At 36.6% G+C, this 14,636-nt stretch overlaps 1 protein-coding gene across 1 annotated transcript in view; it reads left to right on the top strand.

The window, feature by feature from the left end:
- LOC105056344 (ATP-dependent DNA helicase homolog RECG1, chloroplastic/mitochondrial) overlaps nt 1-13,007 on the top strand; it is a 32,398-nt gene extending 19,391 nt beyond the window's left edge. Inside the window, exons 16-18 of the mRNA XM_010938511.4 lie at nt 3,226-3,309; nt 8,784-9,356; nt 12,648-13,007. Of these exons, the coding sequence (XP_010936813.1) occupies nt 3,226-3,309; nt 8,784-9,356; nt 12,648-12,740 (750 nt within the window). The 3' untranslated portion in view covers nt 12,741-13,007. The remainder of the gene's footprint in view (nt 1-3,225; nt 3,310-8,783; nt 9,357-12,647) is intronic.
- The last annotated feature ends 1,629 nt before the right edge of the window (nt 13,008-14,636 follow it).

Below are 14,636 nucleotides of genomic sequence, written 5' to 3'. Positions count from 1 at the left end.
AAGGATTGAAGGCTAACTACCATAATAGGTTTAATTAACCTCCACATAGAAGACAGACTTTGATCTCGATGACATGAATTTAGTTGGCTGTGCCTGTCTGAAAGAGTGACGAACTTGCAAGTGCATGGCTGAATTTAATAATTTTGAATTATTATCGAAGGAATTGGTGTCAGGGTCATCACTTGGATAACCACGAGGATCAAAATGATGATGCCAAGATAGTATTTTTCTTGAATCAACCTCTTGATCCTCTTAACAACATTTGAGCAAATGATGATTGTATATCAAGTTTTCTGCCAATTACTCATCTCTTTTCTTAGCCATCTCAAAACTAGTGCATCTGTTATTTCTTCTTGACTCCATGATGAAGCGACTACATTGTTGGCCCTCCCAAAGAGCTAATATCAAACTCTAACACTAAACAATAATAATGAAAAGAGGATAACAAGAACAAGTTGCAGAAAGAAATGGAGGTGATTGACTGGAACGAGGCACAAAGAAAGATGGGAAGAACTTGGGGAAGATGGAGGTGTGATGAGGGTCAGGCACAGTCAAGTGGGTCTCGAAAATAGTTGAGTTATAAAATCAATTCCGGTGTTTTATAAAAATAATTTGGTTATTAATATCGAGTTCAATATAATGTACTATATTTGCCCTGTTAATTCTTACATATAATGATTGATAGTTTTTCTTTTAGTTATAATCTGTTAGATGTATGTCTTAGAAGTCAATTTGGCTGATACATTCTTTCTAGGACAGTTTTGTATTTGATCTTATTATTTATTGAGTAATTTATTTTCATTCATGTTGTGTATGTGTCCATGAATCGTCCAAGAAATTAATAGGATGATGACATATTCTCAAGAGTTAAGAATTTGAGGTATGTGTCATTGGTGATTCATTTTTAAATTACTTCCAATCGATGGATCGTCACGGAGACGGTGATTGATCTGGTAAGATTGATGCACAGATCGCTTTTCTTCGGATAGATAAGTATCGAGTCTATAGTACGGGGATACTGGAGCAACAGTGCAGGTGGTTGTTAGAGAATAAGGATACCGAGCGTGACCAATACGAAAAATCACTTGGATGTCTACTTATTCATCGGTGACTTTCTCGATGCTGTAGTAGTGTGACTGGTTCTTTGATCTATGGTGCCTCAGTTATTCACAATGAGGTTGCTATAGTTTGACTGTACATATACTTGGTCCCTAGTCATACGGATCCTTGCGGTGCATGTTGACTGCAGTAGATTCGTTGTAAGAGTAGGATGTGCATCTAGATAGGATCTATCGACTTTGATAGATAAGGAGTAGTCTTATATGATTTAGGAGACTGAGTTTAGAAGATCATGACCATGGCAGTGTGAATAATGGAAAGAAATTTTTATAAGATTTTATAATATGAATTCAAGTCGAATAAATCTTATATATGACAGATGATGGGGTTTGACGGATTTTTCATAACCTCTATTTTGTTAGGACTTATGATAGAAGAACTGTATCACATGGTAACTATACCTAAGAGGTTCATTCCTTTCATTCTTCTGAATTGTTACTACATACTGCCAGGCATCACTAATGGATTGTGAGACAAACAAGAATTATTTTGATGGTCGATAATTCTCATTGGATGAGTTGGACTTGTTCCAATTCATTGAAAAGAGTTTCAATGATATTATGATGGAGATCGTAATATATCTCACTACGAGATAGAATAGAATTTATGGAGTCACACACATAAGAGGTTCTGACGGATTGGATAGTTGAATTGCGATTTCGAATCGTTGGAGGATTCGATTATTAATATGATTGATGATTGGACTGATTTGTAAAAGTTAGAAGAGAGGATTTGTTAAGAGTTAGTGAGTTAGAAGAGGATTTTTTTGCAATTGTTGCTATATTTTTTGATTTGATCAAATATTTGGGGTTGAGTCTTAGTCAAATTAAATAAGGATTTAATTTGATTGGACTTGATCTAAGTTTGAGTCTAATTGGGTTTCATAGGTCTAAAAGGTTTGGACTAAATCAAAAGGTTTGATTCAGTCAAAGTCTTGTGGAACAAGGACTCCCTTTTGATTTGAGATTAGATCTCATATAAAAACTCAAACGTAATTAGACTTGGTCCATAGGAAGATCACGCCCCATGAGAGATCACGTCATAACCACCGGTGCTTTTATTTTTGCATGGAGATGAGGTAGCGCCAAGAAGAGTTGGGGCGCAACTCCATGAGAGAGAGTCCTTGCGCCCTTGGACTCTATCCTAGAAACCCTAGGGGCATTGGGATTTAAGTGGTTGGGCAAATCAGCGCCTGATCTGATCTCTGGAGATGGGAACCACGTGAGAAAGAAAAAAGGAGAGAGGTGCATGCAAATAAAAGTAGAGATGCTATTTCAAATTGGTGGCTCTCCTCTCTTTCTCTCCATACACATCCAAAGTGGTTGGATGTCCAAGCCTCTCTTCCTTTGTTCTCTTGGGCATCCAAGCTGTTGGACGTCCTCTAGTCTCCACACCTATCTCCTCTTTCACCTTTCCTCCTCCTCAAGTTCTCTGTTGTTCTCTTGAGAAGAGAAAAGAAGAAAAAAGATTCAACAATCCAAGGAGCGATCTCTGCAAGGAAGCTAGCATCTCGGTAAGATCAGGATCTCCTGATCAGATCAGCCTTGTGTAGATATCTGTAGAGGCTAGACGTGTGTGCGGCTTCAAAAGAACTTTCAAGACATCCACGGATCATCGAATCATGGTGAAGATCTACCTATGCAAGATGAAGATCAGATCTTCCTCTCTATTTTATTTTTATCTTAATCTTAAACTATGAGGGATCCTGGATTTTTGAGATGCGATCTCTTGCTTGCATGCATAAATTAATCTGATTTTATTCTGCTGCGTTTTAAATTTTAATCTTGCATGCTACCGAATTTCCTACACAATCAACTATAAATATTTAACAAAATAACGGCAACTTCTCATGTCAAAACTTGTCATAACATATGGGAGTAAGGCTTCATTTAAGATACTTAAAATAGTCTTGCCTGCAGAAAAATTCATGACCTTGAGGCTGCATTATTATGCTTGTTGTCTATGTGCATCCCAAAACATGCGACATTGATTTCACGGGTTCTTGGATCTGTAAACATTTATTATAATTCATATTATTCACAGCATGTTTGTTGGGCTATTTTGGTTTAGACTTGACAGCCACTTTTCTTGAATCTTCTTATGCAGATAACAGACTTGCCCCCTGGAAGAACACCTGTAGAAACTTTTGTTCTTGAAGGAAATGAGATTGGTTTCGAGAAGGTCTTCCAGGTAATGATAATTATACCCGTCTTTATTTGTCTTTCTGTTTTAGGCAGAAAACTATTATGTTTTTGTTACTTGATATCAACATTGGGAAAAATATTTATTTCTTTTCTGTATCAGTTGGTAGTTTTTGTTTTTAATTTTTAATTCATCAATGAATAGTGTGCTATATTAGATGAAAAGGGCAGTAACAGATTGGCATCATCTATTGGAGAACAACCAATATTGGTGCATGCCCGGACAATTATATCATGAAATATGTATTTTCTTTGGTAAAGTCCACCGTTTTGGATTGTTTGATTTTTCTACTTATGATTATGAGCATGCAGATATGTTGAACTAGTAAAGTGAGAGAAGAGGCAATGGTCCTTTGAAGTTTGAACTATTAATACAAGGCATGTAACCTCATTCTGTAGCGACTGAGGTGGATTCTATCAAACATCAACCATGTGTCATGCTTATATCTTATAGATAAAAGTTTTCTTGTGCAATATATCCTTATATTGCACATTAGACATTATGAATGCTTCTATTTTTTATTTTGAGATTCAGATTGCTATTGTATTGGGAATGGTTACTCTCATTTTGCTGGAAGCTGACTAGTTCTGTCATCTATCACTTTCTCAGAGTAGTTTTATGCTTGATACAAACTAGTAATTCCACCCTTGGAATTCCTCAAAAGTGATTATTGAACAATTGTAGCTTTGGGGCTGTCCATAGTATGCACCTACACTTGCACACACTTGACTTGCCAATACATGTAGAGATGCTTTTTGCAGGTTGGACATTGCAAATCTGAGTGACCTTGTCTACTTGACTATCATTCTTGCTTAAGAGGTAAGTTGGAGCAACTTGTCCTTTTTCAATCAATTCTATCCCATTGTACCACAGTCCAGTGGACTCAAATAGAAGGGGAAAAAGCATACTGGATTGGATCCGGAATATGAGTATATCCAAGTATGGATCCATGAGAATGCAAAATCTGGCTTAATGCATTTAATCAATTCAACCATGCATCATTTAACAAAAAGATGCTGATCCCTATGCATAATGTAAGCTCCTTTTTGGGTGGGTGGGGGGAGTTTTGTGGGGGTTGGGGGGTGTGTGTTTGGGGGGGTGGGGGTCGGGGGTTCTTGGGGGCTTCCTCATCTCCAATTTTAATTTTTCCAACTCCATCCTATCCATGAACCACTTCTCATCTCCAATCCTAATTTTTCCAACTCCATCCTATCCATGAACCACTTCTCATGGATCTGGGAGTGGATTTGCACCTCCCTTTGCTCTTCCTTTTACACTCCTTTTTCAATAAATATGTCCCATTGTGCAAAAACTAAAAGAAAGAAAGAAGCATATTTTACTAAGTCAGGAATATATTTGTCAAATTCACTCCAAATAAATCTATCATTAGTATCACGGTCATCCATCGAATGCTTCCTTGGATAAAATACATGCATTGCACATGTTAAAATGCTAGGATTTGTTTGTTTAAAATGTAACTTAGATATGAAGCAAATTCTTGCATTTGTGCTCTCTTCTTTTGTTCTTCTGGCTGAAATTCATTTTTGGACCACCTAATGTTCTTCCCCTTTAAGTCAAGCGATGTGATGTTTTGTAGTAAACCAGCATCACAAACACTTTGGCACATTAGAAACCATGACTAGAGCACTTAAAGTGAGACTTTAGTATATTTTTTGCACAAAATTAGCATCAAGACACTAAAACATAAGAAAAATGCAAAAAAAGACAATTAAGGGGCTAAAATAGGCGGTATAGGGGTGTGGACTGACAAAGATCATACATGCAGTGATGTCAAAGGTGCCAAAAGGCGCGCTTCAGGCGCTTAGGTGAGGCACCAGAAGGGGTCATCTCTTCTTGATTTTTCAGGCGATATCTCTTCACTCGGGCACATGCCTTTGGTGTTTTTAGGGCCTTTCTCAGTAAGGCAAGACGCTTGCCTTTAGCACTTTAGTGAACTCTATGATTATTTTTTTTTTAATGGTTGAAAAGTAAAAAATCTTAAAAGGCCACTTATTTAACTTTTTAGCTTTATTATTAACTGGGGATAAAGTGGTCAATTAGTATGGAATTAGTTTTGACTTTAGTGACTTAGGGTTTTGTAAATAAAAAAAAATTGAGAGGAAAGAGAGACGGTTAAGTATCATAGGAGATTGTCGAGGAAAGAGAGGCAGAAGGGGATCACTTTAGGGTTGTTTATATTTCTATTTTATTTATGAGACTCCATTGATGAACTTTAGGATTTGTTATATTTTCTGTTTCATTCATGAATTTAGAGCTGCCTATGGCTTGTTATCATATACTTTATCTTGAATTAGTTGAGCATTTTACTGTTTTATATATGTTTTATGCTTAAATTGTTAAGTATATAATAATTCATGTTACAATAGTTATCTCTAATTTATTTATTTATATATCATATTTTTTATTTTTATTTTTTTCAATTTTAGCATCTTACTTCACTCGGACAAGCGCTTTTCTAGCACCTTTTGCCTCAAGGCGCTAGATCTCTCAAGTGCCTTAAGGGCGCCTTTCGCCTTTGACTACCTTGCATTAGGGATGGCAAAATTGACCCGATCCGATGGGTATGCACCCTATGCAAACCTGGTCAAACCCGAAAAATAGGATTAGACTGGGTTCGGATTTGGGTTTGGGTATAATCCAAAAACTATAGCATGGGTTTGGGTAGTGCTGTTGTCTATCCGAATCCGATCCCGATCCGAACCTATGGGTATGGGTTATTATCCAAATTCATATCCGAATATATATATATATATGATCTCTCTCTCTCTCTCTCTATATATATATATATATATATATGATCTATCTCTATATATAAATATTCAATTTATAGTTAATGTGATAATTATATTAGTTTCATCAATTATTGAATTGTATTTGTATATTTTTTTTCTTCATTCTCATTTTCTTTTAGTATCTCAAGCTTTTTTTTCACTAAATATTTTTTATTATAGAATAAGATAATTAATATTTTTATATCTTAAAAATATTATAATTTTGAATTCTGTCTTTTTGAACAAGTCCTAATAGAGGTAGTCTTGTTTTATTTAAAAATAATGCCCTTCCATCTCTATAAAGTGAGGAATATAAACTTGTTCAAAATAATAGTAATAATAATAATAATTATTATTATTTTTTTCATTATGATTTTGTCTTCAAATAGACAATTTTAATTCATCCCATGATAGTGATTCATCTTTAATTCATCCCATAAAAATTAAGTTTAAAATAAAAAAAACACATCAAGTGTATATCAACTAAGCCAATAAAGCAATTGAATCTAATAAATAACTATTTCTATATTATATAATCATTAACATATATTTTATAATAAAAGTAATTAGTAGCCTTGGTTCTAAAGTAAAAAATTGAAAGTAAAATATTCTCATTATATATTGCAGCTAAGTGTATAATAAGTAACTAATATAGGACTTATAAGTGTATATGTGTATTCAATATTTTAATTACATAAGTGTATAATAAGTGTTACATAAACTATAGTAATTTCAATATAGTGAATTTCAGTATAATAAGTAACATAAGTGTATTCAATATTGTTATTATATAAATGTTACATAAATTATTGTAATTTCAATATAGTGAATTTTAATGTAACAAATGACTCATATAAGTATATAATGAGTGTATTTGATATTGTTATCATATAAGTATATAATAAGTGTGACATAAACTATAGTAATTTCAATTATAAGTATTACATAAACTATAGTATTTATTTTTATAATATAAGTGTATAATTTAATGTAAAGTGTTATATTAAATTATAATAATTTCATAAAATAAGTTTGGTAAGCAAACTATTAACCAACTAATGTCTATTGTCCAAATTCAATTAGAAATAAACTCAAAATTATATTATCTATTAGTGTTCTAATGTCTAAATTAATTAGAATAAACTCAAAATTATTAGTTATAATGGGTTATCCGTGGATATCCCCGAACTCATTGGGTATGGGGATGGGTATCTTTTTTCTTACCCGATCGGATATCGGGTAGGGTTTGGGTATAGGATATTAAGTTCCGGTTTGGGGATGGGTAGTACAATACTCGACCCAAACCCTACCCGTTGCCATTCCTACCTTGCATACACGTTATCCCATTCTCCATTTATGTTTTTCTTGTTTTAGTCTCGTTCTTGGTTTTCCTTTATTTTCTCTTTCATCTGCTACAGCAGATCCCGCAAAAGAGAATGTTTTTGTTGCTGTGATCATTATCAGATTGCAATACTGGTCATTGCAGCTGTTCCAAGTACATTTAGAGATCCAAATTCTAGTGCTAACAAGAGGATCTAGAATACTGGCAACACTAATCACTGGAAGACAGTGAATAAGTTGGGTTCGATAGTTTGTATATTTTGATTTTAGGATTTTTATCTGCTTATAACTAAAAGTTGAAAAGTTGAGTAATGATGTAAACTCATGTATGTCCTGTACAAGTATTAATTCTAGTATAATTGCTGTAAGACTAGGACTTCCTAAAGAGACGCTGGTTCTACTATAATGTAAACTCGTGCTTTTAGACTTGGACCTTACAATATGGTTTCACCCTGTGCCGCATGAACTCAGGTATGAATATCGGATGCAGGCATGTTTCTAGGAGTTGGATCCTTCTAATTTTTAAAAGATTTCTTCTTGTGGACCCATCCCATGGGTATACCAATACCCACCTGTAAGTATCTTGCGGTTTGTTTATGTTAAGGCAAAGTGTTTGGGTAACATATGTTTGACCACAGCAGACTTAGTGTCACTCAATCTCTTCATTGAGTGAAGCACTCTTCCCTACTATTATGATCTCTTTAAATATTAACAAGGACTTCTTTGGCAAGCAACCTAATTTGACTTGCTGAGGACTTGCAATATATGCGCTTGAAGAAACATTACCCATTTAATAAAAATTGAGGCAAAATGTAGCTCTAGATTAACATTAGCACATGTGAAAATTCTTTGCTTGATTAAACTGTTAAACGTCGCAGTAGCGACCCTGTCTAACTGGATATCTTTTTCTTCCTGGTCTTGATCTTCATCTGTCATGTTATTTATAAACTTACACTTTTCCAAAACCTACAATATGATGTCACCAGATTGGATCTTAGGATTCTCTAGCAAATCAATAACTAGGATCTGAATGCCTTAGTGAATTTAATTATACTTTCAAAAAGCAAACAAAAATTAACATTAGCAACGCTTGTTTTCTTCTTTGAAGCACTATTTACCTGCTTTCCTGCCACAGATGAATTTTTTTTCTTGGCATATATAACAAGAAGATTTTTTGACTTAGTTTTTATATTTTATGTACATTACCGGAGGAGTTGAAATTTAATTAGGGTCATGCTGTTATTTTCCTAAATAAAATTGTTACGATATTTTCATTTAAATATTTATCTTCAGTGAATCCATTTGGAAAGATCTTGCATATGCATGCAGATGATGAGAGATGAGTTAATAACAGGAGGGAAGGTGTATCTTGTGTATCCAGTTATAGAGGAATCGGAGCAGCTGCCCCAGCTTCGTGCTGTTACTGCTGATCTTGCATCCATATCAGAGAAATTTAAAGGTTACCAATGTGGGCTGTTACATGGTCGCCTGAAGAGTGAAGAGAAAGATGAAGCGTTGAGAAAATTTAGATCTGGAAAAACACGTATTCTACTTGCAACGCAAGTTATTGAGATTGGTGTTGACGTTCCTGATGCATCAATGATGGTTGTTATGAATGCTGAGAGATTTGGAATTGCTCAGCTGCATCAACTCAGAGGTCGTGTTGGACGAGGAGCAAGAAAGTCCCAGTGCATCTTCTTGTCTTCCACTTCTGGAACACTGGACCGGTTAAAGGTACTCGAAAAGTCATCCGATGGATTTTACCTGGCAAACGCAGACCTTCTCCTTCGTGGACCTGGAAACTTGCTCGGGAAAAAACAGTCAGGACATCTTCCTGAGTTTCCAATAGCCAGATTGGAAGTTGATGGAAATGTCCTACAAGAGGCACATCTTGCTGCATTGGTAATTATCATCACCTTTGATCTTTTTCTGTTTATTGTGGTTGACAAGAATAAATTGACTGCGTCAATCCGTTACTGCCCTTATGTTTAGTACTTGATGAATCTTGCAAGTTTCTTACAAAATAATGTTATCATTTAGTCTATTACTTATCTATGAAATACATATCTTGCATGCTCCAAACTTAATCAAATTCAAACTTTCGAAATGGTAAAAGCAGTTAATTTATGCAGTTTATGTAGCATTTTTCTTTTGGTCCCAAAAGCTTCTCTGGTTGAAATGTAAGTGGAGGTAATGGTTGAACTTTGTCATGCCATTTGATAAGCAAAGTGCTATACTGCTATGTCTGTCGCAGGTGGACTTCATGGGGCCAGCTATTTTTAACAGTTAGATTTTTGTGTTATATTCTTATGTCCATCTTTTGTAGCTTCCTGGCATCCATGGTAACAAATTAAGAATTTATTATCACTTTGCCAAAAGGACTTCATAATTTGGAAAATATTCAGAAAATAATTGAGGATATCTTAGGGATTAAAAAATGAAGAATTTAAAATAGATGAATAGGAAAGACTTAGAAAATTTTCATAGCGATGCATGGAATTCTCACAGAAGGTCAATTATTATTTGTGAAACTTGTATAGTTTTCATAAAAATGTGTTCTTTATTTTGCTCAGATGGTGTACATTTGAGGGAAAAAATTAATGGAGAAGCCAAGTGGATTTGGAGAATTGTTCAAAAAAGTTAGTTTTTTTTTTTTTTAACTAGGATGGCACTGTTATCTTAGTTCATTTTCTTTTTGTTTTGTGTTTTTTTCTTAATAGAACGGCCCATAGGCAATTAGGCATACAACTAGGAGTAGCCCTCCAAATTCCCCTAATCCCCCAAACCCTGGTGAAGGCAAGATTTGACCCAAGGTCACTTGGTTCAACTTCCATGGACTTCAATGCTTGATAAGTTGGTACCTTCATCTTTATTGGCCTTTAACATATGTATTAGATTCACTGGACCTTGAGAAGTATTTGACACTTGAAGTGCATTGTACATGGCTAGGGCTGGAACTGGCCCGAGGCCCATCGGGCCGGTCCGACTTCGGATTAGGCTTTGGGCTAGGCCCGAACCAATTCAGGCTGGGCTTGGGGCTAATTATAGAACCTATTTATTTTTCGGATTGGGCTCGGGTATAACTTTTGCCCGGTCTGGCCTGGACCCAAGCCTAAAGTTGGGCGAGGCTGTCCGAGTCTGGATATTGCATGCACCAGGTGCAATTGGACTGCGCCAAATCCCATGGTGAATAACACACCTCGTTACCCCTTGTATTTGACCAATTCACGATTGTACGCTATCCACTGTACATATGCTTCGAGATTTGCCCTAGTTCACCTGGAAGCTTATCCCTCCGAGTCTACTCCGTGGCCTTCCGCATGGCGGCGGCCTCCAAAAAGGCGGTATGACAAATTTCCTAGCATTTCCTCACCAGTCATCCGGGTCTCCTCTGTGCCTCCTTGCGCTCTCGCATCACCTTTTGCTTTTCTCCTTGTCATGCCACAGCCGCCGCTGGCTCCGACGGTGCTCTGGTGGCAGTCATCATCGTCGTTGGAGATCTAATAGGCTTTAAGCGAAGTCGTCCATCGGAGGGGGGGCACCTGATTGAGGGCATAGATTTGGTCAGTGGAGCGGTGCCAAACCATCCACACGGTGCCGCCAGTGCCGCTGCCGATACGGTGGAGGTGCTCGAGGTCGGAGAGGGAGGGGATCTAGAAGGAGGTAGTGGGAGGGGTGGTGGAGGCAGAAGCAGAGGGCGGTCGGAGGGGGAATGGGATGACCAAGGAAGGGTCGCATCGGGGAAGGGGGAGGTTCAGGTCGGGCCCCTAGGAGGGGAGAGGGCTATCAACAGAGGGATCAATGATATATTTGATTGGGCTAGTCCAATTAGATTCAAGCCGGGCTCGAGCTCAGGCTCGAGTTTTTCAAAAATTTTTGAGCCTAAGTCGGCCCGAAGACTGAAAAATATTCGGGCTGGGCTTGGGCAAGGGTATGGTTCAACCTGGCCCAGCCCACTTCCAACCCTACCATGGCAGTTTCTAATGCTTCATTTCCTTGAAGGCTATCCTGCTTGACAAGTCCTTGATGCCTAAGGTAGTGTTTGGTAGCCCTTTTGATATTCGTGGAACAGGAATACGAATTTTCAGAGAATAGCTATTCACCATGCCTATTCCAGATTTTTGTTTGATTAGAAATCTGCTATTTTACCGGGAATAAGGTGCAATTAATACAATGTCATTCTCTAACCTAGAATAAGGTGCAAATAATATTCTCATTAAAGACCTAGAATAGGCCATTCCATGGTCCAACATGGAATAGCTTATTCAAGGTAGATGGGAATAAGGTGCAATTAATGCACGATTAATGCATGTTGATCGGAATTGGTATTCCTGCGGGGCCCACCACCACTTGAGAAGGTGTTTGGGGGAGTAAGGTGGAATAAGCCCTTATTCCACCTAGAATAAGGGCAACCAAACACTACCTTTAAAGTTTTTCCATCAATTGAAATGCTTGAGTTTGTAGTATCTATTGCATTATTTGAGATTGCTTTATAGCCCCCTAAGCAGTCCAGAGCATCCCCCACATTAGTAGTACACGTTCTTGGAGATATTTACACTTGTTCATGTGATTTCTTGATCTGGATGAGCCTGGATCAGCCTTTTACCGTATGCTTTGATTTCAACTATGGAACTGAAGTTTGAGGCTGCCAACAGCACATGTCAGTTTCAACCACTCACAATTCTAGTTAACAGTGCATGTGTAGGTGGTGGCCATTTAATGGTGTTTAGTGTCACTTCTCAATTTTGATGCAAACTCCTTTCTTTTAGTGTTGTATTTTCCTCTCAAAAGAGGGAGATAAAATTCAAAACCTGATAATTTTAGAATACGCATTTGTTTATAGAGTTTCAGCTGAAAATAAGTTGGCAGCTTCTCATGAAGAAAATTTCTCCATATCGACCCTGCATGAACACAGATAGGTCACCTGATCTCATTTTCAGTTTTTGTTGTTATTATAATTGTTTTTGCAATTTATAGTATGTATTCTTGTCAATGTTGGTGCCTATGATTTCAGTTTATGTCAACATGAAAATGAATTCACAAGAATGCCTATCATTGTATATCGGCTTATGAAACAGATTCATGCCAAATAAAATTCATTTTTGAAAATTCATTTGCAAAGTTAGATCATGTGTTTTATTTTGCACACCACTATATAGATATAACTTGCTGTACAATTTTTCTGGGATGCAGAAAGTTTTGGGCACAAGCAATGACCTAGAAAGTTTTCCTAAGCTCAAAGCTGAGCTTAGCATGCGACAGCCTCTGTGCATATTGGGAGATTGAGCTACAAGTGGAGGTGACACTTAAGCATGCAGTTCGTAGATGCATGAACAACATAGAAGATGAGAATCTAACAATAGAAATTCTTTGTGGCCCTGCTGTGATATATGGTGATGTACAAATTATACTGTTGTAACTTGTTTTGTTACTGGGGTCCAGCTCAAATTTGGGGCGTTCTTCTGCAGCACAGAATTTTAGGGTCCAATGTATAATGATGAAGAAAGCAAAACTGAAATGGTCCATTTTGGAAATATTTTTTGCAAAGGGCCTTTTTTTTTCCTTCTGTATTAAGTAGTATATGCGTCTGTCCTTTGGTTGTTTAAGGAAGACGGGTGGTTTAGAGTTGGAGGTTCTCTCTTTTTCAGTTTCCATACAAAGTAGGCTGTCAAGCAAGGTTGACATACACTATCTTGACTCATATTGGACCAGACGTGATATCGAGTCAAGATCTCCCGACCTATACCCTCCAATGGTTCATTTTAAATCACTGGATAAGTCCAAATGATCGGATCTATTTTGTTTTGCAAGACTCAACCTTAAAACCGACGTATCCAATTCAATTTTTATAATTTTTAAGTGGTTAATTTTTAAAATAGTTTAAATAACTAGTATTAATAAAATAATCACTAATCAACTGTTCGAGAAACTGTAATCCAAGGTCACGATTCAACCTACTTAAAATATTTTTGATCCAAATAATATTCTGCCCTTACAACTCTGGCTGGTCAAATTCTGACTCTATACTTGCCCCATTTAAAATTCGAGATAAAAGATTTGGGTTTTCAAGTCAGGACAATTTCTGCTGCCCCTGGGCTCAACCTGTCGTCACCCACAACCTCCATGCCAAGCTATGCTACCATATGAGCAGAAACAATGAACCCTAGCTTGCAGGTGTAGGTCTGGATATGCCCCAGAGATGGATTTGTAACCCTCGTCGTTCTTTTTGAGTGTAATATTGGGGAAGGAGCACCTCGCCCAATATTTTTATTAAATTAGTATGACATGACTACGTGCAAGATGCTATACAAACTCATGGTGTTGCAAGGGTTTGTAGCCCTCGTTGCTTGGTGAATTGCTGTTGCCGCCGTGTGGGTTTTCCTGATCAGGGTTTTCCATGTAAAATTGTCTACCTATTTTTAGGTTTAGCAATCCGACAGATGCACACAGAAATGTTGTCTCTGGCATAGCAATTTGCACGAGTTTCATCCTGATGTTGAGTTGTGTCTGAACCTCTGTTTCTGCTGAGAACTAAGGCAGTATCCAGGATTTGACCGGGTTTGGATAAAATTCAAAAATTATAGCACGGATATGGATAGATTATGGATAGTGCTGTTTTCTATCCAAATCTGAATATGAGTAGTATCCGAATTCATATCCAAATATATATATTTATAATTCTGTTTTGGTAATTCTGTTTTGGTTGATAAAATATATAAAATTATTTTAGTTATTTATATGTTCTATGTTGAATTGTAATTTTATTTCTATTTTTGATTTTTATAAATCTGGACTTATAAATTATGTTGTATGTTGAATTGATAATTTTGTTTTCATTGATAATATACATAAAATTATTTTGGTTGTTTATTATTTTTCGGGTATGTGATAGGTATGGGGCAGATATGAGTTGGGTACGGAAAAATGAGTTATCCGTGGGTATCTCCGAATCCATTGGGCATGGAGATGGGTATCTTTTTTCTTATCTGATTGGGTATTGGGTAGGATTTGGATATAGGGTATTAAGTTTGGGTTTGGAGATGGATAGTATAATATCCGATCCAAATCCTATCCATTGCCATTTTTAATTTGAAAGATGATTAGCTTGAACTGAAGCAATTGGTTGATGTGGGAGCTTTGGATGGAAGATTTGCTGTATTGCAAGGATCTATACGACGGAGT

Source organism: Elaeis guineensis, chromosome 13, assembly GCF_000442705.2.
Source record: "Elaeis guineensis isolate ETL-2024a chromosome 13, EG11, whole genome shotgun sequence".
In the NCBI taxonomy this organism is placed as follows: domain Eukaryota; kingdom Viridiplantae; phylum Streptophyta; class Magnoliopsida; order Arecales; family Arecaceae; genus Elaeis; species Elaeis guineensis.
The sequence above is the reverse complement of the archived record's forward strand: the minus strand, read 5'-3'. Positions and strand labels throughout refer to the sequence as shown.